The sequence below is a fragment of the Heterodontus francisci genome, chromosome 2 (genome assembly GCF_036365525.1).
Source record: "Heterodontus francisci isolate sHetFra1 chromosome 2, sHetFra1.hap1, whole genome shotgun sequence".
In the NCBI taxonomy this organism is placed as follows: Eukaryota; Metazoa; Chordata; class Chondrichthyes; order Heterodontiformes; family Heterodontidae; genus Heterodontus; species Heterodontus francisci.
Genome location: NC_090372.1, coordinates 162,913,582 through 162,939,723, shown reverse-complemented (window position 1 = coordinate 162,939,723; position 26,142 = coordinate 162,913,582). Strand labels below are relative to the sequence as shown.

Below are 26,142 nucleotides of genomic sequence, written 5' to 3'. Positions count from 1 at the left end.
GGTAAAAGCAGGATGCCTATTAAGATGGAGATGAAAGATTTTTTTCTCAGATTGAAGTGTGTTTGAGTGACATACATATTGTTACAGGATGTGGAGGTGAATTGACTGCGGATACAGGAACAATCAGCTCGCCAAACTACCCAAACTATTATCCTCATGGTTCTGAATGCCAATGGAGAATCACTGTGCAAGTTGGACGCAGAGTGACACTAACCATCAATGATCTTCACTTAGAAGCATATCAGTCTTGTAACTATGATTATGTTGATGTAAGTCAAAAATGAATACACCATCTAAAAGTAACTCAGGATGAGTTATTAGGGCCAATTTTTCCTCCCTGCCCTGGCATTGGACAAGGGTAGTGGGCTCGGCCTGTCCAGACCCAGGAATGCCAAGATATCCTGTATTAGGCCATTGACATGGCCTAGGAGTACATCTGGCACAGTCCTCCCAGCCCCCAGCTTGAGCTAGACCTTGTGTTTGAACAGGCTCAAGGTGCTGAAGGGCTGACTCCTGTTCCTGCGTAAACCAGAGGAGGAAATAGGAGCACAGTTGCAGGTCTGTTCTCCAGTAGCAGCCAGAGGTCCTAAAACCAAGTCAACCTCTTTTGACCCCATCGATTCTCTGGTCAGTGGACTGGCAGCACTAGCCCCAACACCTAAATTCTTCAGGCACCCGAAAAGGAACACCCAACTGACAGAAAAGAAAATAGAGGCAGGGGGCCAGGAATGTTCCCCCACTTCATTTACATAGGATCATTGGGCCCACACCTATTGCAGGCATAAGCCTACCTCTGCTCCTACCCTCCCCAAAATCAAAGAAACTAAGCTACATTAGATAGAAGTTTGGGTAGATTCTATTAATTATCAGAAATTTTCAGAATCCTGCTGAGGGCCTGTTTGCACAAATAATTAGGAACAATTTTTGTCTGGCAATCACCCTGATCACTGAGAAATGGGGCAGTAGCAGACATTTTTTTTTAAATCCTACTGTACATTGGCTCAAATAGTCCTTTAGTAGTACAGAACTTGAGTATTGCTGAAAATAGAGACATGTTGTTGAAGCTTTTCGTCTTGCACTCATCAGGACAATCGCAAGAATAACCAATGTAAGGGAAAACACAATTTATACTGCATGAGAAGAGAGTGCTGATTGGAAGTACTGATGTCAGGGCAATGCCTTGACCAATCAGAGTCAATCTGCTTGGTTTAAATTTCAAACAAAGCTTGGCAGTTAACTATTAGTCACCATAAACTGGTGCATTCTCCAGGGCAATGCCTCTACCAATCAGAGTTCACTTGCCAACCAATCAGCACTGTCTTCTCATGCAGTATAAGTTGTTGTTTTCCCTTACATTAATTACTCTGTGAATTGTCCTGATGAGTGCAAGATGAAAAGCTTCAACAACATGTCTCTATTTTTAACACTACTCAAGTACACTTGGTCCCTATTCCGAGGCCCATCCAACTCAATTTTCTATTCCCAAAATGGGTGGTCAACACTTCTGCCTGAAATATGCAAAAACCTTAATTAAATATTTAAATCAGTGTCCTACAGCAGTTGCAGGACTCCAGATGCAATTTTCAGGTAGCTTGCTGTATCAGATAATGAGTGGCGTAAATGCACCGATGGCCCAGCTCGACATTCTACATACATTATTTTGGATAGCGTGTGTCAGCAGGCTTTCCAAGCATGGAGGGCATCACAACAGACACTGAGTTTCTCCTCAATCAATGTCCATTCATGCACACCTCAACATTGGTCTCACTGCAGAAATCAGGAGAACGGACTTTTTTCTTGCTTCTCCTTGCTAGCCATTGGAAATGGAGGGTGGCTGTCACAAAACCCCTCTGCCAACCCACTCCTCTCAAAGTATCAATTAATTCACTCAATAAAGTCAACTAATTCAGCCCAGCACAGGGTTTGAAACTGGGAGCTTCCGAGCATAACTGGTTTCGGACAGACAGTGCACTTCCCTACTGTGATCAGGAAGAAGTAATTAGAGCATTTTTAAAGATACCTTACTGTCATTAACAAGTACATCTCCCACATCAATGATTTAAAACATTGATTTATCACCATAAATTTAAATATAAAAAGTTATTCAAGGTATTAATGACTTCAAACAATAAGGATTCTCTTGATTATTAATCATTCAGTTGATGATGTTTCTGTCACTAGATATACAATGGTCTTCAGCCCAATTCTCCCAGACTACAGAAATACTGTGGGATTGTTGACCCTGGCACACAAGTGATGTCATCTGGAAATACCATGCGGGTTGTTTTTGCGACTGACCAATCAGGTGCAAACAAAGGCTTCCGTGCAACTTACACTTCAGAGGAGGATGCAGGTTAGCCATGAGTTATTTGTACACCTAGGGTACCATGTTATTCCATTCTTGTTGAAACAATTTTGCTGTGAGATTTTATATTCAGTTTTAATTCTGATTTTTCTTGAAGACTTCATAGTATAAGTGATGTGGATGATGCAGGCAAGCTCACCAATGTTACCCCTGATGCCTGGGTGCTGGCCAGCAGTTGAGCGATCCCATCCTCATCCTCTTCTCAGTGCTATTCTGAAGTGGAGTGGTGTTCCAGATCCTCCTCCTCATCCATCTCCAGGGCTCTTTGTACTGTCATATTGTGCAGGGCGCAGCAGATGACCACAATATGGGACACTCTGACTGGCTCATACTGGAAGTCACCACCTTCAAGAGGCCAATGGTCTGTTCAATGCAGTTTTGTGTGAGTAGATGGCTCTGGTTGTAGTCCCTTTCTCCATTCGTGTTTCGGTAGTGGAAGAACATCAGGAGCCATCTCTTTAGGGGAGAATCCTTATCCCCCCGCATCCACCCACAGAGTCTGGATGTGGGCCTGAAGAGGTGCGGCACCTGGGACTCCCGCAGAATAAAGGAGTCACGACAGCTGCCCAGGAACTGGGTGAGACCTGCAAGATTTTCTTCCTGTGGTCACAGTCTAGCTGGACATTCAGTGAGTGGTAGCCCATTCTGTTCTGGACTTGAGAGAATGAATCCATTGATTCCAGCAAAGCCGAATGCCCTCTGTGCTTGCGCAGGCCCATCTATGTCATAGTGGATATAGTCACCCGCCCTGCGGAATATGGCATCTGTGACCTGCCTGATGGCGTGATGACCAATGTCAGAGTAGCCTGTTCCCATCTGAACTCCCTTAGCTGGGGTTTGCTTGTTCATCAGGCCTTCCCCTGCCAACCCCAGCTACCCAAGTGTTGCCAGCAGTCTCACATCCCTCTAGATTCCGACCACACACCACTGATAAATGCAAGTCTTTCAGCTTCAGCAATGGCTACAGTGTGGCACTGTTTGAGCATCTAACTTTTATTCTGGGCTTCTACAACAGCCTTTCCAATAGTGCTTTTGGCCCACCACAGTGTGTACGACTTCTACACCTTGCTGTGTTCCAGACATGGCCTTTTCACCGTGCCTTCTATTGAAACATGCAAACTGCTCCTGACAAGCCTTTCAATGAGCTCCTCAGTGAGCTCAACAATCAATTAATTGGAGGTGTGCAGACTTCCTATTCCCTCCCTCCTGGCATCCCTTTAAAGATTGCTCCGCGTTTTGGAGGCGGCAGGACCTAGTGCTGACCTCCGAGAATGCAATCTTCAAATTGCGCACACACTCACTCCTGCACCCACTGGCATTTCAAAATTCAGACCTATGACTCGATGAAAAGTATATCAGGACTTGGACAAGACCTATTCCAAAATACCCGGGATGCGGGAAAGGTTCCAGTGGATTGGAAAAACACTAATATAACCCCCTTATTCAAAAAAGGAGGGAGGCAGAAAGTAGGAAACTAAAGACCAGTTAGTTTAACATCTGTCATTGGGAAATTGTTAGAATCCATTATTAAGGAAACAATAACAGGACATTTAGAAAGACAAAATGCAATCCATCAGAGTCAGCATGGTTTTATGAAGGGTAAATCGTGTCTGACTAATTTGCTAGAGTCCTTTGAAGATGTAACAAGTAAAGTGGATAATGGTGATCCTATAGAGGTCGTATATCTGGACTTCCAGAAGGCATTTGATAAGGTGCCACACAAAAGGTTAATACACAAGGTAAGATCACATGGGGTTAGGGGCAATTTATTAGCTCGGATAGAGGATTGGCTAAGCAACAGAAAACAGAGAGTCGGGATGAATGGGTCTTTTTCTGGTTGGCAAGATGTAACAAGTGGGGTGCCACAGGTTTTGGTCCTCGGGCCCTAACTATTTACAATCTATATTAATGACTTGGATGCAGGGATAGAAGGTACTATAGCCAAATTTGCAGATGACACTAAAATAGGTAGGATAGTAAGTTGCAAGAAAGAAATAAGAAATTTACAAATGGATATGGATAGGTTAGGTGAATAGGCCAAAATTTGGCAGATGGAGTTTAACGTGGATAAGTAGGAAGAATAGAAAGGCAAATAATTATCTAAATGGAGAGAAACTTCAGAGTGCTTTGGTGCAGAGGGATCTGAGTGTCCTCGTGCATGAATCGCAGAAAACTAGTATGCAGTTACAGCAGATAATAAGGAAGGCAAATGGAATTTTGGCATTTATTGCTAAAGGAATAGAGTATAAAAATAGGGAAGTGTTGCTGCAACTGTATAAGGCATTAGTGAGACCGCAATTGGAGTATTGCGTACAGTTTTGGTCCCCTTACTTGAGGAGGGATGTAGTTGCATTGGAGGCAGTTCAGAGGAGGTTCACTAGATTGATTCCAGGGATGATGGGTTTGTCTTATGAAAGAGATTGAGCAATTTAGGCCTTTACTCTCGAGTTTAGAAGGATGAGAGAAGATCTAATTGAGGTATATAAGATGATTAAGGGGATTGACAAGGTAGATGTAGAGAGGATGTTTCCTCTGGTGGGGCAATCTAGGTTGAGAGGTCATAGTTTTAGGATAAGGGGTAGCAGATTTAAAACAGAGATGAGGAGAAATTACCTCTCTCAAAGGGTCGTGAGTCTGTGGAATTCACTACCCCAGTGTGCGGTGAATGCCGGGACATTGAGTAAATTTAAGGAGGAGATAGACAGATTTTTAATTAGTAATGGATTGAAGGGTTATGGAGAACGGGCGGGAAAGTGGAGTTGAGGCCGAGATGAGATCAGCCATGATCGTATTGAGTGGCAGAGTAGGCTCGAGGGGCTGAATTGCCTACTCCTGCTCATAGTTCTTATGTTCTTATTTCCCAAAACAAACAAAAACATTCTCTATTCAGGTTGACTGAAACTTAGATGGAAGATGTATTCCTGATGAAATTTGAATCTAAAAGATCTACGACAGTTATCATGCCAAGAAATCTTTCCCTCCATCTCCAGAGCCATTAAGTTGGTCACAATGAATCCATCCAAAGGAAACATTAAATATAGTACTCTGGAGGTGAAGGCATCCTGTATATTGTCTTTGGATTCCAGCCAAGTGTTCAGTTATTGACACAAGATTCAAGCAGGGTGTCAGAGACACACACTCGGGTATATCATTAGCAAGAGCAATCCAAATATTAAATTTAAAATTTATATTCATTTACAACTAAAGGTCAACAATTTTCTAGAGTTCATCATCTAATCTCTTCTTAAAATAATAGGAATTACAGCAAAAAGGATTTTTGCCTATGTCAGTACCTGCTCCTCAGTTGGAACCATCAATTCTAACCTATTTCCTGCTATCTTTTCACATTCTTTTCAAAACATTTTGCCGTTTCCCTTTGAATGTTGTCATTAGTCTCTTCCTGAATATTCTACTGTGGTAAAGAATTTTATATTTAAATAACCATCTGTTTGAAAATGTTCTCCTGTAATACAGCACTGAAATGTCAGTTTAGTTTATCTGCTCAAGTCTTGGTGTGGAGTTTGAGCTCATAACCTTCTGACTCAAATACATAAATACAACTCTGAGCCAAGGTGAAAAGTAAAGACACAGCAACCATGTTCCCTGGGCCACACCACTGTCCAGATCTAATCAAACCAAAAAAATATTCATTTACCCTGCCTTTCCTTTCTGTCCCCTCTAAACATGCGGCAACTATTCCTTGCAATACATGTGCCTTAATTTTTGCAATATGTCTCTTATTCATTCAGCCTGTGACATTATTTTGTTTTACTATTCCAGTGTGTGGCAGTACCTTGATGGACCCAAATGGTGGGAATTTTAGTTCTCCTGGTTTTGATGGTGTATCAAACTACACAAACAATCTTAACTGTGAATGGATCATTCAGAATTCCCGCACCACAAATTCATCCATTTATATCCAGTTCATCAGCTTTCACTTGGAATACCAGCCAGCTTGCCAGTTGGACCACATTGAGCTCCGATTTGGTGAGTGAACAGTGTCTGTAGATTGGTTGATGTATTAACTGACAATAATAAACAAAATAATATTTTTTACAGTTAAATAAGGGTAATGCAGTTGATGTTGTGTATATGGACTTTCAAAAGGATTTTAATAAAATAGCATATAATAGACTTGTTAGTAAAATTGAAGCCTGTAGTTCAAAGGGACAATGGCAGCATGGATACAAAATCAGCTAGGGGACAGTAAGCAAAGAATAGTGCTGAACAGTTTCTCAGATTGGAAGAAAATATATAGTTGTGTACCACAGGGGTCAATTAGGGCCACTGTTCTTTTTTGCTATATATTAATGGTATACAGGGCATAATTTTGAAATTTGTAGATGGCACAAAACAGAGAAATGTGATAAACATTAAGGAGATAGTAACAGAGAGCATAGACAGACTGGTGAAATGGGCAGACACATGGCAGGTGAAATTTAATGCAGAGCAGTGTGAAGTGATACATTTTGGTAGGAAGAATGAGGAAAGGCAATATAAGCTAAATGGCACAATTTGAAAAGGGCTGCAGAAAAAATCTCGCAGTCTATGTAAATCTTTGAAGGTGGCAGGACAAGTTGAGAATGCTGTTAAAAAAGCATATGGGATCCTTGGCTTTATACATAGATACATAGAGTTCAAAAGTAGTGAATTTATCCTTAGAGAAAAGAAAGTTAAGGAGGACGGTTAAAAAAGATGTTCAAAATCATGAATGGTTTTGATGGAATAAATAAGGATAAACTATTTCCAGTGGCAAAAGTAAGGCAAAAAGTAACCAGAGGACACAGATTTGAGGTGATGCGCAAAAGTACCAGAGGGGATATGAGGACAGGATAGAGAAATTAACAGAAGAAGGACAGTGAAGGAAGATGAATTGGAGTGGGTGAATTCAGTGCCAGATCATGTACAGAAAGATAAATAAAGAGAAGGAAAGAAAGATTGGATTAAAGGAGAGAAAAAAAAAGAGACAGAAAGAAAAAAAAATTAATTTAATATGTGATATTTTTAAAATCTCCAACAACAATTTCCTCCGGGTGCTCCGGTTTCCTCCCACAGCCAAAAGACTTGCAGGTTGATAGGTAAATTGGCCATTATAAATTGCCACTAGTATAGGTAGGTGGTAGGGGAATATAGAGACAGGTGAGGATGTGGTAGGAATATGGGATTAGTGTAGGATTAATATAATATGGGTGGTTAATGGTCGGTACAGACTCGGTGGGCCGAAGGGCCTGTTTCAGTGCTGTATCTCTAATTCTAAATCTAAAAAAATCTAAATTCACAATCTGAAGGAATGAGACCCCACACTTTTAATTTTTCACTTTCTGGCCTAGAGAGTTGTTTGGCAGTCATCAAGCTTTATCATGTTATTGAAAGCATACTTACGCTGTTGATTACTACACTTAACCTTCTGTGGATAGTTTAATGGATAATTAATGTGCAAGTGCAGTAACTCCATGAAACTCACAGGGTGGTTAAGTGCAGGATGCCATTTACACAAAGCTAATGGTGGAGCAATGGAAACAATCCACACACTGTTATTTTTACAGCAAATTGTGGGCCATCATGTTTCTCTTCAGTAAAAGGGGTAGTTTTTAACCACCAGCAGTGATTCTCCAGCAAAAGCAGGATAGCAGTCCTAGCGAATCAGCACTCTTGTTCACTTGTTTGACCCCCACTTTTATACTGCTGGTTAGTAATGCTGCTTCCTTAAATGATAAAGAGATAGGTGGCTAAATTGGGCTCTGTAGCTCCTATGTGACTGTGACAAAGGCAAACTATCCCTCCTTGTCCATTTTGACATGTTTGCAGCTTTTGACGCAGTTGACTACACCATCCTCCTCCAACACCTCTCTACTGTCATCCAGCTGGGTGAGACTGCTCTCACCTGGTTCCGTTCTTAGCTATCTAATCACAGCCAGAGTATCACTTGCAATGGCTTCTTTTCCCATTCCCCCACCCATACCTCTGGTGTCCTCCAAGGATCTATCCTTGGCCTCCTCCTAATTCTCATCTACATGCTGCTCCTCAGCGACATCATCTGAGAGCACAGCGCTAGTTTTCACATGTACACTGATAACACCCAGGTCTACCTCACCACCACCTCTCTTGACTTCTCCACTGTTGCTAAATTATTGGCTGATTATCTGATATTCAGGACTGAATGAGCAGAATTTTTTCTGTCCTTCTGACAGTGGACAGAAGCTGTACTAGTCACTGGCAAAGGACAAAATTCCCGAGCATTCTTTGATACCATCTCCATACAAAGAGCAATCTTACATGCTAGCTCAGATGTAAGAGTGTGTGTGTTTAGTAACTTTGACTGGATTCTTTCATCCACCAATCCACACACAAATCTGTCTTGTAATGCACAGTCTAAGAATCTGCCAAAGTTGCAATGTAGTGATAAATTCTTCAGTACCACAATGTACTAAACTACTTCTATGATTTTCGGTTCCAAATCTGTAGCTTTCCGTATCTCTAGTGGCTTAAGGTTGAAATGTTCCTCCAACTTGGTGATGATCGTTTTGAAATGCCCATCTATTGCCTTGTTGGGAGCAAGAAGGTTCATTAGCATGCCAGACACTTGCAGGCCAATTTCTGTTTGCAAAATTGCTTTCTTGCACTCAAGAATTGCCTTATATTGAGTCTTAACTTCTTTACTTTCACCTTCAAGTTCCAGCAATGTTATTATCTCTGAAAAACATGTCCATTCCTTCAATATAAAAACTGAATGATTCTTGAGCCCTGTTCCTAGTTCTCCAATGGTCACCGCCATATTGTCACATTTCCAAATTCATACTATCCCAGTAAACGCTTTACTGCAGCTGTCCCTAACAGTGATACCTAAAACTAGTGCAGTCGATCGTTGAAAATATTCTCTTTCCAAAATGAGCATTTTGAAGCCAATGTACAATAGGACCCTGTGGCATTCCATTCAACTGAGGAGACACCGTTTGAGGCTCAGGCTTCGCACAATCCAGCCAAAATCTCCACAGTCCAAGCAAGTAGGTCACTAGCAGCTGGTTGATCTTGTTCATTGCAGTCCCTACTCTTGTTTCCTGCCTATACTTAAGGACTCATTCGCCATTTTCTGTAATATATTTGGGTGGTACTAGCAGGGAAAATGGACACCAAGCATGGCCAGTTCAAGGAAGCGTGTATTTACATCATTAAGTAGTGTCATCACGTTACATCATTGCATCATTAACATAGTATACAAGTACATTACATCTTTGGCCTTTATTACAAGAGGATTTGAGTATAGGAGTAAAGATGCCTTACTGCAATTATATAAAGCCTTGGTGAGACCACACCTGGAGTATTGTGTGCAGTTTTGCTCTCCCCTTACCTAAGATATATCTGCCATAGAGGGAGTGCAAACTAATTCCTGGGATGGAGGGATTGTCCTATGAGGAAAGATTAAATAAACTGGGCCTTTATTTTCTGGAGTTTAGAAGAATGAGAGGTTATCTCATTCAAACGTACAAAATTCTCACAGGGCTCAACAGGATAGATGCAGGAAGGATGTTTCCCCTGGCTGGAGGTTCTAGAACCAGGGGACACAGTCTCAGAATAAGAGGTAGGCTATTTAGGATTGAGATGAGGAGGAATTTCTTCACTCAAAGAGTGAGGAAACTTTTTAATTCTCTGCCCCAGAGGGCTGTGGAGGCTCAGTCATTGAGTATGCTCAAGACTGAGATCGATAGATTTCTACATATTAAAATCATCAAGGGTTATGGGTATAGTGCAGGAAAATGGTGTTGATCAGCTATGATCTCAATGAATGGCATGGTGGGCTCAAAGGGCTGAATGGCCTAGTCCTGCTCCTATTTCTTATGTTCTTATGATATTCCAATTAAATATTGGGAAGTCTGAAGCCATCGTTTTTGCACCCGCAGCATCTTTTGCACAAAACTTTTAATCTGCGTCCCCCTAGAGGGGACGGGGAGGGAAGAGAGAACGACACACACACACACACACACACACACACACACACACACACACACACACACACACACACACACACACACACACACACACACACACACACACACACACACCCCCCCCCCCCCCCCCCCCCCCCCCCCCCCCCTGCAGGGAGAGGGGGACGAGAGATCAAGGTCTCTCCTGAAAGGTGGACATCGATCCAGAATACTCTGCATCACTACATCAAGTGTGTGGGCAGAGACTGACTACTTATTAAAGCCAAAACAATGCCAGTTATGTCACCAAATCAGTTTTCAATATAGCGATGATAAATTAAGTCAATAAATTAGTCTTCTCATTTCAATCTTCCTCACAAAAATGCACATTTGCTGTTGTTTTTCTCAGTAAGATAAATTTTTAATGCTTTTATCTTTCAAAATTTGCTTACCGCCCCCCCTGGGCCGAGCAAAAATCGCAATGCGGCCCTCCCCCTGAAAAGGTTGGATAAACCTGTTATAGCAGGATACTTAGAAAGTCATAATGGGATTAGACAGAGTCAACATAGTTTTGTGAAAGGGAAATCGTGTTTAACTAATTTACTTAAGTTCTTCGAGGATGTAACAAGCAAGGTAGATAAAGGAGAACCTGTAGATGTGGTGTACTTAGATCTACAAAAGGCATTTGATAAGGTGCCAAACAGTGGGTCAGCAACGTATCTGTACATAGACACCAGTGTCCAGGGTAAAAAAAAATGTTGAGGTCCGTGACTGGTAATTTCAGGAATGAGAAATTTCCCATTGGCTTCTTCTTTCCCCAGGCCAGTTTTTTTTTAAATTGCAGTCGTCAGTTTCACAGCTGACAGGTGCTTAGAGCAGAGACAGCGCCTCCGAACCTCGGACAAGTTCAGGGTTTTATGGCAGGTTTCAATTGTTTAAAAACCCGCCAGAAAACCCCGAACTTGTCCAAAGTTCAGAAGCGCTGTCTCTGCTCTAAGCACCTGTCAGCTGTGAAACTGACAGCTGTGATTTTTTTTAAAAAAACAGACCAACCACGAAGGTGCTCAGTGGAGAGTTCCCACTCTCTGCAACTGTGAGAGAGAGAATGAGAGAGGGGGGACAGGGAGAGAGAGAGAGAGAGATGGGGGGACAGAAAGAGAGAGAGAGAGGGATGGGGCAGGGGGCGAGAGAGAAAGGGAGAGGGGGAACAGGGAGGGGGGACAGGGAGAGAGAGGGAAAGATGGGGGACAAAGAGAGGAAGGGGGAACAAAGAGAGAAGGAGAGGGGGGACAGGGAAGGATAGAGGGGGGACAGAAAGGGAGAGAGAAAGGGTGACAGGGAGAGAGAGAGATGGGGGACAGGGAGAGAGATGGGGGACAGGGGAGAGAGGGGGTACAGGGAGAGAGAGAGGGGACACAGAGAGAGTGGGAGAGGGGGAACAGGGAGGGGCAACAGGGAGAGAGAGGGAGAGAGGGGGTACAGGGAGAGAGAGAGGGGACACAGAGAGAGTGGGAGAGGGGGAACAGGGAGGGGCAACAGGGAGAGAGAGGGAGAGAGGGGCGAAAAAGAAAGGGAGAGGAGGGACAAAGAGAGAGAGCGGGAGGGGGGGAACAGGAGGAGAGAGCGAGAGAGAGAGAGGAGAGGTGACAGGAAAAGAGAAAGCGGGAGGGGGGACAGGGAAAGAGAGGGGGCAAAGGGAAGGAGAGAAGGGGCAGAGAGGGAGAGAGAGGGGAGGGACAACAAAGAGAGGGAGAGACACAAAGAGGGCGAGATGACACAGAGAGGGTGACACAGAGAGCGAAGGGGAGAGAGAGAGACACACACACAGTGAGACATACAGACAGATGCAGAGAGAGAGAGAAGAGGGAAAGAGAGTGATCAAGGTCATTTCTGACAATGGACATCTATCTGGAATATTCCACATTGCTACAACTAGTGTGCAGGCAAACACTGACTACTTGTGCAAGCCAAAAATGCCAGGTATCTCTCAAAATCAGTGTGCAGCATAGTGATGAGAAAGTAAATCAATAAATTCGTCTTCTCATTTAAAATCTCTTGACAGAAATGCACATTTGTTGTTGTTTTGATTAATGCTAAGGTTTCTTTCTGAAATTGTCTCACCGTGCCCCTATGTAAGACAACAATTGTAAGCGGCCCCCACGTGAAAAGGTTGGACACCCTTGATTCAAGCCTTTAACCTTGTGTTTTAAAATAACCTAGCAGTTAGCTTATTTTAAAACACAAGTTCAAAGGGTTTTGTTATGTAAACACATTTTAAAATGGCAGATGGCACTTAGGGAATATCTTGATTTCTTGCGCTCTGGCACACATTACCTTCACCTTCACCTTCACCTACATGCTCAGTGACATGTTGAAAGTTGCTTTACTTTTACTTCTATACAAATGTCACAATTCCACTGCTATCCATTTGGAATCACATTGTTCCAGAAGTTGTATTGAGGAGAAAACAGGCAAGTAAATCAAGGGATTCCCAGAAGTAAGCACTTTACGTTCCTAATGAATATAACAGTATGGTGTAATGGGGCTGAGTGATATTGGCAAAAACAGGATGCTGCTGACTCATATACAATAATTAGTAAATACAGTGTAACCGATAGCTTTAATAAACCTTAATCTATGATGAACTGTCTACGATTCCTTAACAAAATCTATGCTGCATTTGCAGTTTTAAAAACTGTCTGGGAAGACATAGTAAAAATTTATTATGTTTTAATGACCATGTTAGAAACAGTTATTAAGTGTTTTTTTTTGTTGCAAATTGGATTAAAGGGCAAGTTTTACAAATATGTCAAATATCAGTAACTGCAATGTGCATCATTTACTATCCACTTTGAGGGCAGATAACTTGAGTGGCCATTGTCATTTGAAAGTTGTCTGTATTATATCATTACATTCCATTAAAAGTGTACCTTTGCTAGCAGATAATAGATTTGACATTGACATAAATTGGTTAGTCTGAAGTATAATCTTATAGATAGTAACTAAGCATTTTGTTACTGAATAATACATGCAGGAACAACCGCTTAACTTTTTGCAGAAAAGCTTTTTGTTAATAATAATCTTGTCAGAGCTGAATCAGAATTAGCAGTGATAGACTGAGCGACAGACATTGAATTTAAAAGAATCTCTTTACTGGAGGAACTGAAGGGCACTCGTTATTTGTAATTGTGTTTATCTAATTTTGTGACTAGCTTTGGTGAGTAAATGACATTTTGTCCATGAGAGATTCTGTTATTTGTGTATTTAAAATCCAGGACCTGGTTTAACAGCCTGTCAAGATGAATAAACTAGTCTTGGCTACCTACCATTAATCTCTCTGTCCCTTCCTGTCCCACTCTGCTTTTCTGTTTTACTTGATTCTTCTGAAGTACTAATTAATGGCCACTTAAGGGCCTCTTCCGGCCACCACTGGTAGTTTAGTAAAGGTGGGTGGGAGCCTTGCCATGTGGGGAGGTCACCCAGTAAAACAAGGTGGCCTCCCTTTCAGCTGGGTGGGGGCCTCTTCCATGGGCAATTTGTGGCCCATGGATAGCCCCTTTACAAACAGCCCCCTCAGCCCTCAATTATCAACCTTCACCCACCAACCCCCCCTCCCACACCGCAACCATTTCTCTTCCAGGGCCTGCTGGACTGGCCCTGGTGAGCCCGCCCCACTTAACTAAGGGCTGGGATTCCACATCTGGTCCTGGTCCCAGGCCTCCTGTAGTACCAGCAGCGGTCACCACTGCTAGTGGCACTGCGGGTAGTACTGAGCTACCGGCAATCAGAGGGACGCTGATAGCGAGCAGTTAATTGGCTGTCTGCCATGGAATTTGGCCAGGGGTCCAAAACAGGGCTGAGGCGGGGTCAGCCCCTGCCTTTTGGCCTGTTGTTGTGAAGGTAAAACCAGCCGTAAGTGTCTGATGGTCATGTAAAGCATCAGAATGGTAGGGTTGAGTTCTGATTGATAGAGGTTGTTGGTGGAGAATGGTGTGGTGAATTGAGCAGTGGATGTGGCAAGTGGTGCAGTTGGTAGGATATGGCATTTGAAAATAAACACACTGGCCTTGGCAACTCATATGAAATCATCAAACCTCTTCCTGCACAGCATTCAGGTTCTTGCAGCCATACTCCTGCCACTGAACTGTACCGCTATCTTTTCCCACTGCCTCCTCATCACTGGCTGGATTTTAAGAGCCTGCCGCCGATCTTGGCAACGAGCTTTAAAAATGGCGGCCTGCCTGTGCAGGCCATGTGCAAAAAAGCCGCCGCAATCTCAAGCATGGTGGCTCATTTAAATAGCAGGGGTGGCCCTCCTCCACCACCCCCCCCAAATCTTGCGGAGGGGACAGGCTGTCCATCCCCGCCAATGGCGTCAGCTGCCTACGCACAGGTGCTGCCGCCATTTTTTAAAGGGCAGCCAACCCTGCTGCCCAATTTAATTTTTTTAAGTCCTATCCCCCAAAATTAAATAAATAACTTTCTAACACCCCTTTCCCACCACCCACAATATCAATTACAATAACTATTTGCCCTTCTCCATGCCCCCCCACCACCACTACCAAGACACTTACCTTTTACATCTGACCTTCACCCCCCCCCCCCCCCCCGCCAAAACTACACAAAGTTTAAGGTTCAACCCTTCCCACTATTCCCTACGTCTATTACATATATTTGAGTCCATTTCCCCCTCCCGCACTGGTAAATTTACCTCCTCCCCCCTCCTCACCACTGTGTGGTGCCGCTTTTCCCCGGACGGGGATCTGAGGGGGCTGGAATGCTGGCCACCATGCCGAAGATTGCGGAGAGCCCTCAAGATCACAGGTAAGTCTTTTTAAACGTAATAATTTTATTGATTTGACTATTTAAATTGTGGTCCCGTCGTCCAGCAGCGGAGGGTCTGCCACAGAGCCTCACCGTCGCCAGGAGGATCGGGCTGGGCCCTCCCAGTGCCGAGGTCTGTGGCGGGCCTCATATGGAGCCATCTTCAGGCCCCCCGCCACGGAACCCAATGCCTGGGGTAGAACAAAATCCAGCCCCATGATTCTGGAGGGCCTCCTGTGGCCCTGAGGATACAGGACATTTCTCTTCCATTCCACCTCCAGTACAGTGTCTGAAAACAGTAGAACGCACACTCTCTACCATGGTCAGCCATTGTTGGAACTTTCACAAAACACTTTTGAAAATACTATCACCACAATGTACGTCTCCTTTAAGAGGTGCATGCTGGCTCTAAGTAGCACTAGGAGCTCGCAAATTGAGGCCCCTGCTGATGCATGCAGCTAATGATTAACACAAGGAGCACTGTTTGCATGCAGCAATTACTTAAAGTAGCAGGCAGCATGAGTGTGGCATGTTGCCTGCATCGCAATCAATGGGAGCAGGTTAATCACATATTGTGATCCCCGTGCTTGTTTTCGGCATCTTATCCAATTTAGCCCTCTTAGACTTTAATCTAATTTTAACTTCAATGAAAAGAACATTGAGCAATTTTTGTGCTATATTGCTGCATATGCAGATGAGTTGAAGTTACACTATCATGCACATTCACATGAAATGCCCCAATCCACTGTAGTAAATCATTTTAAATAAATAGGTTCACACCCTTGTTAAGATAGTGGAATGAGGAATTTCATTGGACTGTTTTAAAGTGTTTGCACGCTCCTATGTTAATGTCTCATTTCACCCAATGGTGACCAGAATGGTACTCATACCAGCACCATCTGCAGTTTCTCTATAATTGTATAGAAATTTGTATAATTTCTTTTCTCTAATGGAAGCCTTATAAAAATAAAGTGGCATATGTGCATGATGAGCTGTTACTCTAAAAAAAATTACACAATTCGGTAATTGCATCAAACAGCAGTGTACATTAGAAAATTGCTCCCATGTCTAATTTACAATTCAACAAATATTAGTATACAGTAAAATAGTTACACAGATTTCAACACCACCTATCTTCTACTCCATAGAATTATGTAAAGTACTCTGAAATAATATATAATATATGTGTGTATAAAATGTTAAGATTTAGGGGAATTTTGACAGAAGCTCATTTTTCTTTCTCTTCCTTCATCCCTCAGGAAATTCGAATGGTGATCTAATTGCCAGGCTGTGTGGACAGTCTGCTCCTACTATTCCACTAGTGATACCCTCCCCGCAAATCTGGGTTCTCTTCCAAACTGGTCCATTAGTGGAAGATATTGGTTTCTTTGCCAAATATAGTTTTACAGGTCAGTATTTTTACTTCAGTTGCCCACTAATGGCATTTTTACATCTTAAAAAATGAAATTAAAGCCAGAACATCACACTGAATTACATTATTGAAAGAAAAGTTAAGACATTTGTATCAAATTCTTTTCTCTGCTATTTTAATGAGGTATAAGCTATTTAAAATAAGCGATTTACATCTCTGCTAAAATAATGGCGAGACAATTTTTCAATAAATGGGTTTTCCTTCCAAAATATTCCTGTCAGAACTGCTAATTACAATGTTATGTGTAACTTAGAAACCAGACAGTATTGTTCGTGACAAATAAGATACAGTTGTATATAGAGTACAGTATTAGAAAGCACTAGTGTATGTACAAGAAACTGAAAACTACCACTGTGGTGTATTATAGGATAATTCTAGTTGTGAAACAGCCAAGTTCACTGATCCCAGTGGGGAATGGCATTTAAATGGAACATAGTAATGTTAATTATTTTGAGCTGCACCCACTTTGAGCATTGTGCCCCTACCGCACTGAGGGCACAGAATTCCCAAATAGAAACAACTTCCTGATAAATGTATTCTTGACTAAAGTATAAAATCCCAAGATATAAATTTTCTCATTCCTTTCCATTGCATAATATTTAAATTGTCATACAGACATAATCTTTTTTTAGCCAGAATGTATTTTTTTAATTACTGAAAGCACTAAATAAAGACTTAAATGTTTTCAAATTACTTCTGTATATAATATATATATACATATTTCTGGTAAGTGTACTTGTTTTTAAAAAGTTTTGTTTGAATTGATGGTATGGAAGGCCCAAAAGAGTCTTAGAACAACTGAATAGACATACTGAGCTAAGCATCAATGTTTCTCAGCAAAGCAGTTGAGTTTTTTTGCAGTCCCCTGTGTTTACTCTGTTTAATTTGAGAAATAGCATAATAAAGCAGAATTATAGGCTGTTCTGTTCAAGCTCTACAGCCATTACAGTTTTATCTGCAGAAGCATTTAGACAGGGTTGATAAAATAGAGAATGGATTACTGTTTAGTTTAGTTTAGAGATACAGCACTGAAACAGGCCCTTCGGCCCACCGAGTCTGTGCCGACCATCAACCACCCATTTATATTAATCCTACACTAATCCCATATTCCTACCACATCCCCACCAGTCCCTATATATTTCCCTACCACCTACCTATACTAGGGGCAATTTGTAATGGCCAATTAACCTATCAACCTGCAAGTCTTTGGCGTGTGGGAGGAAACCGGAGCACCCGGAGGAAACCCACGCAGACACAGGGAGAACTTGCAAACTCCGCACAGGCAGTACCCAGAATCGAACCCGGGTCCCTGGAGCTGTGAGGCTGCGGTGCTAACCACTGCGCCACTGTGCCGCCCTGTCTATTGAGGAAGCCAATATTTTCTTCTCAAAACCATTTCACATGTTTCAATTGCTCTCTGTGGAAGTGTCTCTATGGAAAGATTTTTAAAATATCTTTTTGTTTGGGGAGGGAAAGTCATGTATCATTTTTTTCACAATAACATTTTGTACAATGACGAAGTCTTTTGATATGAGTTACAAAAGATTTATAGAATCATAGAAATATCTGTAGAGAAGGAGGTCATACAGCCTATCGTACATATTTAATGCTCCCTCTCACACCAGAGTTATTTACTGTGAATCCCATTTTCCTGTTCTTTTCCCATATCCTTTAGTATTTTCTTCTTTAAGTATTTAAGTGTTTATCTAGTTTCCCTCTTAAATGTTATGATTGGCTTGATGTCAGTAGCCATGTGTGATACAACAATATAGTATTGCATGTCCTAATAACCCAAAACATTTTCATCAAGGTGGTTCCCTTTTGATATGTCTAGTTTTTTTTTTATTATGTTTCTGTCCTTTTTTAGAATGTGGTGGCATTCAGACTGGAGAAAATGGGTTCATTTCAAGCCCCAACTACCCATCACAATATAGTCCTTTGACCCACTGCGCATGGAGGCTGGAGGCCCCAGAAGGACACACAATAACTGTGAGTTTATTTTTGAAAATATATAAATATTAATATTCTTCATACAGTTTACCAGAAAAATATCAGTTTGTATAGCACGCTTCAGTGAAAATTTTTTTTTTGCAGGTAGGTCAGGCAAACTTTCAGAGGTGATAATAATCCATAAAAATGAAACTAATGAGTTGGCATATAAATCACACTGCTTTTTAATTGTATTAAATAATTCACACGAGCATAGAATCTGTTTCAATATTTCATAGGCATCTGTTATCTGTATACATTTGTGTCACATGAAACTGTCATGGCCTCAATACATTTAAATGTGGAACCAGCCTAGTAATGTGCAATGAGATAGGATTAATTAATGATCTCATAGTAAGCGATCCTCTTGCGAAGTGTGATCATAGCATGATAGAATTTCACATGCAGTTTGAAGATGAGAAACTTAAGTCTGAAACTAGTGTCTTCGAGGCAATTACAAAGGTATGAAGACAGAATTGGCTAAAGTGGACTGGGAAAATAGGTTAATAGGTAAGACGGTAGATAAACAATGGCAGACATTTAAGGAGATCTTTCATAATTCTCAACAAAGGTATGTATACCATTTAGAAAGATAGATTCTATGAGAAGGATTAACCATCTGTGGCTAAATAGGGAAATTAAGGATGGTATCAAATTGAAAGAAAAGGCATAAAATGTTGCGGAAATTAGTGGTGGGCCAGAAGATTGGGAAAACTTTAAAAACCAGCAAAGGATGGCTACTAAAAGAAAGAGGGAGAAATTAGAATGAGAGTAACTAGCAAGAAATATTAAAACAGACAGTAAAAGCATCTACACGTGTAGAAAAAGGAAGAGAGTAGCTAAAGACAATGTTGGTTCTTTAGAGGATGAGGCTGGGGAATTAATAATGGTGAAATAAGGAAATGGCAGGGTCTTTGAACACTTATTTTGTATCTGTCTTCATGGTAGAAGACACAAAAAGCATCCACTTAAAAACATCACTAAGACTAGAGGAAGTATACTAGGAAAACTAATGAGACTAAAGGCTTACAAGTTCCCTGGGCCTGAAGCCCTACATCCAAGGGTCTTAAAAAGTGGCTGCAGAGATAGTTCATGCATTGGTTGTAATCTTCCAAAATTCCCTCGATTCTGGCAAGGTCCCAGTGGATGTGAAAACTGCGAATGTAATGCCCCTATTCAAAAAAGGAGGGAGACAAAAAGCAGGTAACTATAGGCCAGTTAGCCTAACATCTGTCATTGGGAAATTGCTGCAATCCAGCATTAATGAAATAGTAGCAGGACATTTAGAAAATCACAATACATCAAGCAGAGTTAACATGGTTTTATGAATGGGCAATTGTGTTTTCTTAGAGTTTTTCAAGGAGCAGGGTGGATAAAGGGGAAACAATAGATGTAGTGTGTTTGGATTTTCAAAAGGCATTCAATGAGGTGCTACATAAAAGGTTACTGACAAGGTAAGAGCTTCTGGTACCTGGGATAATGTATTAGCATGGATAGAAGATTGGCTAACTAACTGAAACAGAGAGTCAGTATAAATGGGTCATATTCAGGTTGACAAACTGTAACTAGTGGAGTGCCACAGGGATCTGTGCTGGGGCCTCAAATATTTATGATCTATATTAATGGCTTGGATGAAAGGACAGAGTGTATTGTAGCCAAATTTTTGATGATACTAAGATAGGTGGGAAAGCAAATTGTGAGGAGGGCACAGAGAGTCTGAAAAGGGATATATAGGTAAGTGAGTGGGCAAAGATTTGGCAGATGGAGTACAATGTAGGAAAATGTGAGATTATCCACTTTGGTAGGAAAAGTAGAAAAGCAAAATATTATTAAATGGAGAGAGACTGCAGAATGCTGCAGTACAAAGGGTTCTGGTGACCTCAAAAATGAGTTTCAAAATGTTAGCATGCAGGTACAGCAAGTAATTAGGAAGGCAAATTGAACGTTTGCATTTATTTCAAGGAGGATGCAGTATAAAAGTAGGGAAGCCTTGCTACAACTGTACAGGGCATTGGTGAGACCACACCTAGGGCTGATGTTACAGGCCCCTCCAAAATTGGGGGTTGTGGCTGGGGGGCCCGGAAAATGTCTCTGGGAGAGGCCCATCATGGGCCTCGACACCGGGAAGGCCTGGCCCCATATGTATTGCTAATGGCGGCGAGGCCTTGTGGTGGCACCGAACCCGCCCACCCCACCCCTCGAGGGTGGGATCGAAATTTACTTATGTTAATTAATACTTACCTGTCAGTCCTGGTGTGATATTCGTGCTGGCAGACAGTCCTCCCACACCTTCGGATCTTAGTCCAGAGATCCGATGCGGAACACCGGTGGGGAGGGGGGAGCAGGTACATATTTCAGTGTGGGAGGTGAGGGGAGCGGGGTTAAAGCAATCTAATTGGTGGAGGGGATGGTGGGAAGGGGTTGAAGTGAAAAGTTCATAAACCTGGGGGTGGGGGCAAGGTCACAAAAACAAGATAAGTATTTTGGGGGATGAGAGGGCAAGGAAAGAACTACATGGATGTTGGGGGGATGGGGAGCGGGTAGAAGATTTTCTTTAATGTTTTACATTAAACATTAAATGCCTATTCCTTTAAAAAAATTTTTATTAAAGTTAAGGGCTGGAAGCCCTTTAAAAATGGCATCGGCACATGCAAGGTGGTGCCGGACACTATTGCCAGGGACGGACCATCTGCCCCCTGCACATTATTGAGGGGGCAGTCTGCCACGGCCATGTAAATGAGCCACTGCATTTAATATCGCGGCGGCTCCGCAGAGTAAAACCTGCGCCTACGGGCCACCATGCAGCGAGCTTGTAAAATGCAGTCCCCAGAGTAGTGCATACTGGTTTGGTCTCCTTATTTAAGCAGGGATATGCTTGCAATGGAGGCAGTTCTGAGAAGGTTCATTATTCTGATTCCTGGGATGAGGAGATTGTCTTTGAGGAAAGGTTGAGCAGGTTGGGCTCATACACATTGGAGCTTAAAAGAATGAGAGATGGTCTTATTGAAACATATACAATTCTGAGTGGGCTTGGCAGGGTCGATGCTGAGAGGATGTTTCCCTTTGTAGGGGTATCTAGTGCTAGGGGGCACAGTTTCAGAATTGGGCGTTTCCCATTTAAGATACAGATGAGGAGGAATTTCTTCTCTCGGAGGGTTGTAAATCTTTGGAATTCACGACTCCAGACAGCAGTGGAAGCTGGGTCATTGAATATATTCAAGGCTGAGTTAGACAAATTTTTGATCTACAATGGAGTCAAGGGTCATGGGAGGGTGGCAGGCAGGAAAGTGGAAATGATGCCACAATCCGATCAGCCATGACCTTATTGAATGGCACAGCAAGCCCAAGGGGCCAAATGGCCTATTCCTGCTCCTGTTTTTTATGTTCTTAAATCAATTGGGAATACTGTACTGTAGTGATAATGCGTGTTACTCAACCTCCTCCGGAAATGGCACTATAGCCTCTAAAAATCAATATTATAAGGATCTTTGTTATTCGAAGTTGCTCCAGAAATGATACTGTAATCTCCCTCAACGAGCGCAACTAAAAAAACATAACCTGTTCGATTATCCTCTCTGGGTGGTCGCCTGAGGTTTGCTGCATATGTGAGGAGGCTACTGCTCACATTTTTCCTTCCCCTAGCAATACCAATGGGCTATAGGCACACCAGAAGCAGGCCTACCCTGGTAGATGACCCAGGAAGTTCTCCACTGCCACCTCCTCCCACTAACCATAAGCAATGTCATCGAAGATTCACTAGTACTCTATAATTTTTGCATTACCTATGTTTTTCTGTTCACAGCTGAACTTCATTTACTTCGACTTAGAGCCTCATTTGACTTGTGACTGGGATTCTGTTACAATCATGAATGGTGGGTCCTTCAGCTCGCCAATCATAGGTCAATACTGTGGAACCACCTTACCTGAGACGATTAAATCTGGTTCAAACAAATTGTTCATCATCTTTAGCTCTAGCCACAGCGTGCAGCATGGTGGTTTCTATGCCACATGGATGTCTGATTCGGCAGGTAAGAGAAAACATTTTGATGGAAGTAGTTAACATTTCTGAAATTTACTGCAAACTGTTTTCTAAATCCTTGTTAGTCGCATTCAGTTCCAAGTGCTTGATTTAGTTGACAATTATTGAGCAGAACAACTGTAGGTTCCTGATATAACCCTATATATGTGGTGCAGTTATCATTAGCAGTCCATTTAATCATCCGCCATTTATCTTTGCTTTAAATTTGACTGTAAAATTACATGTCCAGCTTAATAAGACAATGTTCTACTCTTTTCTTATTTGTTATTAATGAAACAGACAACACCTGCCCGACTGAGTAAAATATGCAAGTAGAAAGTCCCAGTAAGCAAGGAACAATTCTTTCTCAGTACAGTAACACTGAGATGAGTAAATCTCCAGCCTGTTTCAACATATTGTTCACATTTGTGGCATCTGGACAAGCTCCCAACTCGGGTTTATTTTCAGCAAAATTACATCATAGTTCAGTAATCATTCAGCCACAATCTCACATTTTAAACTGTTGGTCATTAGAAAATTATTTACCAGACTGTGCAGTACACTATTCTCTGATGGTTAAAACTTGTATTATAAACATATTTTGGAAAATCTCAAAGCACTTTTAAGACCATTCATGGCATCTAGTACATTTACTCTTGAAAATGCCTGACTGCTGGAAAATCACATTGGAAGTGCTCTATATTCTCAAATAACTTTTGTGTTTGAAACATAAGTTTGGCATTAATTAACCTAATCAGTATAAACCTATTTGAATTAAACTTAGAACCAGTGGAACTTACCTCTGCCATGATTGTTTTGCTGCTACTTTTAAAAATGCCCCATTTATCCATTATGTAACATTTGCTATGTAGTTTTTTTCAATCTTAATTATTGTAAAGTGGCATAAAATAAAGATGCACAAAGATTGATTCCACTTAGTTGGTACAGTTCTTTAATGTCCCCTTTTAATCTGTTAAATCAATATAAGTTTTATGACAAATTCAACCCTTGCCCTGCAGGGATTGATAGAGGCAACTGTTACCAATAAACTGAGGACAGCTTCCTGTTATTTTCCATTCTGGCATTCTTCCATTTAGGGAAATAAAACACAATAGAAAAATAAAATGGCCTAAAAATATAGTCGACAGCAGAACATGCAATATCTGCAGCAGTAATAATCTTGTTAGAGGTGGGCTGTCAGCAAAAATGGAGTTCTAAATGTCATAATCTCTAAACGAGTAATTCATACACAATATATATTTTCTCCTGTGCATATCTTTGATCTTGTTTACCAGTCTTCTGCATTCATATTGCGCTCTCCAAATGTAAGTCTTTTTGTTCTTGTGTTGAGTGATTAGCTTTAATTACAGAAATTGCAGACAGACTTCATGGGCAGGATTTTCCTCTGGGGGTGGGAAACAGAAGTCAGGACTGTTTCCAGGTCCCGAACCCGCCCCCAGAGGTGGGGTGGGGGTGGGGAACATTCACTAACTGTGATTTCAAGGCTGCGCCCTCTTAATTGGCCAGGAGATGGGCTCGCCGTCCAATTAAGGACGGTGGGCGGGCTCTTGAAGCTAGAGGACCAATCAGAGGCTTTCCAGCATAAAAGAAGCAGCAACTGCAATGGAAGGTAGGTAAGGGAGAGGGTGCTTAAAGATGGAGACGCCCTCTGTCTAACTTTTTAAAATTTAAATTAAAACATGGGTTTTGCAGCCAGGCCACCACTGTGGGGGGCAACCATTCCACACAGTGGCCTGTGGCTGCTCCTGAATCCAGGCAGGCAGTGAGGCCTCTAGGCCTCCTTTAATAGCCCTCAATAGGCTCCTAATGATCCATTTTGGCTACCTGCCATATGCAGGTGGTAGCCCTGCTGCCACCCCCCGATCCCGCCTTCGCACAAATGGCCTAGAAGCGGGATGGAGCCAGGGAACCGGCAGGCCAGCCAACGGGGCTACATTTAGCTTCTGTCCACCTCCAATCCTGGCCCCTGTGGGGGCTGAAAATCCAGCCCCATGTTTTTGGAATTTGAACTTCAACTCCACTCAAGCATTCACAAAGCTGACCCACCATTGCCATTATTGTAATTCATACTGCTCTCTTATGCTTTTCAAACTTAATGGCATCCTGCACTATGGGCAATGGCTTTTCACCTAGATTTTCTAACTAAAAGACTACTATGTTGACCATGGGCTAGGTTATGAAAGCAGCTCAGTGTCAGGATCGGAAGAGGACAGGCCTGCAACTTCACGCAGCTGGGCATCGTGTTGACTTGTGGCCAGGGCTGGGAATTTTGTGGCAAGTAACACATCTCCTGACTCCCCAAAGCCTGTCCACCATCTACAAGGCACAAGTCAGAAATCTGATGGAATACTCTGTACTTGCCTGGATGAGTGCAGCTCCAACAAAACGCGGGAAGCTCAACACCATCCAGGACAAAGGGCGCTTGATCGTCACCCCATCCACCACCTTAACCATTCACTCCTTCCACCACTGACGCACAAGATACAAGATACAAGATGCACTGCAACAACTCACTAAGGCTCCTTCGACAGCACCTTCCAAACCCACCACCTCTTCCACCTAGAAGGACAAGATCAGCAAATGTGTGGGAACACCACCATTTGCAAGTTCCCCTCCAAGCCACACATCATCCTGACTTGGAAATATACTGTCGTTCCTTCACTGTTGCGGGATCAAAATCCTGGAATTCCCTCCCGAACAGCACTGTGGGTGTACCTGCACCCCAGGGAATGCAGCAGTTCAAGAAGGCAGCTCACCACCACCTTGTCCAGGGCAATTACGGATGGGAAACAAATGTTGGGCTTGCCAGCGACACCCACATCCCATGAAATGAATAATAATAAAAACAATTCCCAACCCGAGCCATTTTTGGAGTGTCCGCTTCAGGGTCGGCGTTCCTGCGCCGACTGATGTTGTGGGACGACCTTAAGAGATGACCACCTTAAGAAGCTGTAAGTGCAAGTCACTGGAGGAAGTGATGTTGCGTCACACATGACCAGGGAGTTGTGTGTGTAGCCTGACAGAGTAAGCTCTGTATTGGTATGGCTCCTGTTGCAGTTAAGTTATAATAAAAACCCACATCTTCTTTGGATATTACTTGTTTTCTTGTGAGTCTTACAATAGATCACATGCCAAAGGAGCAAGTACTATTACAACTGAGATATCCAGTTGGCAATGCAGGCAAGAGACATTGGCTTGGACCACGGCCTGGCAACCATGTCAGTTCACATCAGGAAAGATTGCGGGGGCTGCGCTTCATCCTGCAAGGGACCCTCCCACCCCCACCAGTCAAGGCTGCCAGGCCACAGATGCGGACGCCAGCCGTCCTGAGAAGGGGTCGCCCCATCACAATCACAGCCAGGCACCTGTGGCCATTTTATATTTTAAAAACTGATGACTTCTTCAGAGGGTGCCTCCATGTTGAGGCGAACTCTCTCTCTCTCTCTCTCTCTCCCTCTCTCTCTTTTTCCACTCCCACACACCAACCCCCATCATGAATCAGCAGTTCCTACCTCAATCAGTGGTGCTACCAATGTGTCAGTGCAGGAGGTCCCCTCCTTGGCCCTCCAGC

General features: G+C 42.5%; 1 protein-coding gene across 3 annotated transcripts in view; it reads left to right on the top strand.

Moving 5' to 3' along the window:
• cubn (cubilin (intrinsic factor-cobalamin receptor)) overlaps positions 1 to 26,142 on the top strand; it is a 403,204-nt gene that overhangs the window by 258,746 nt on the left and 118,316 nt on the right. For all 3 annotated transcript variants that reach the window (XM_068013312.1, XM_068013303.1, XM_068013322.1), the window contains exons 40-45: positions 88 to 269; positions 2,182 to 2,353; positions 6,146 to 6,352; positions 16,371 to 16,520; positions 18,411 to 18,532; positions 22,335 to 22,560. In XM_068013312.1, the coding sequence (XP_067869413.1) occupies positions 88 to 269; positions 2,182 to 2,353; positions 6,146 to 6,352; positions 16,371 to 16,520; positions 18,411 to 18,532; positions 22,335 to 22,560 (1,059 nt within the window). The remainder of the gene's footprint in view (positions 1 to 87; positions 270 to 2,181; positions 2,354 to 6,145; positions 6,353 to 16,370; positions 16,521 to 18,410; positions 18,533 to 22,334; positions 22,561 to 26,142) is intronic.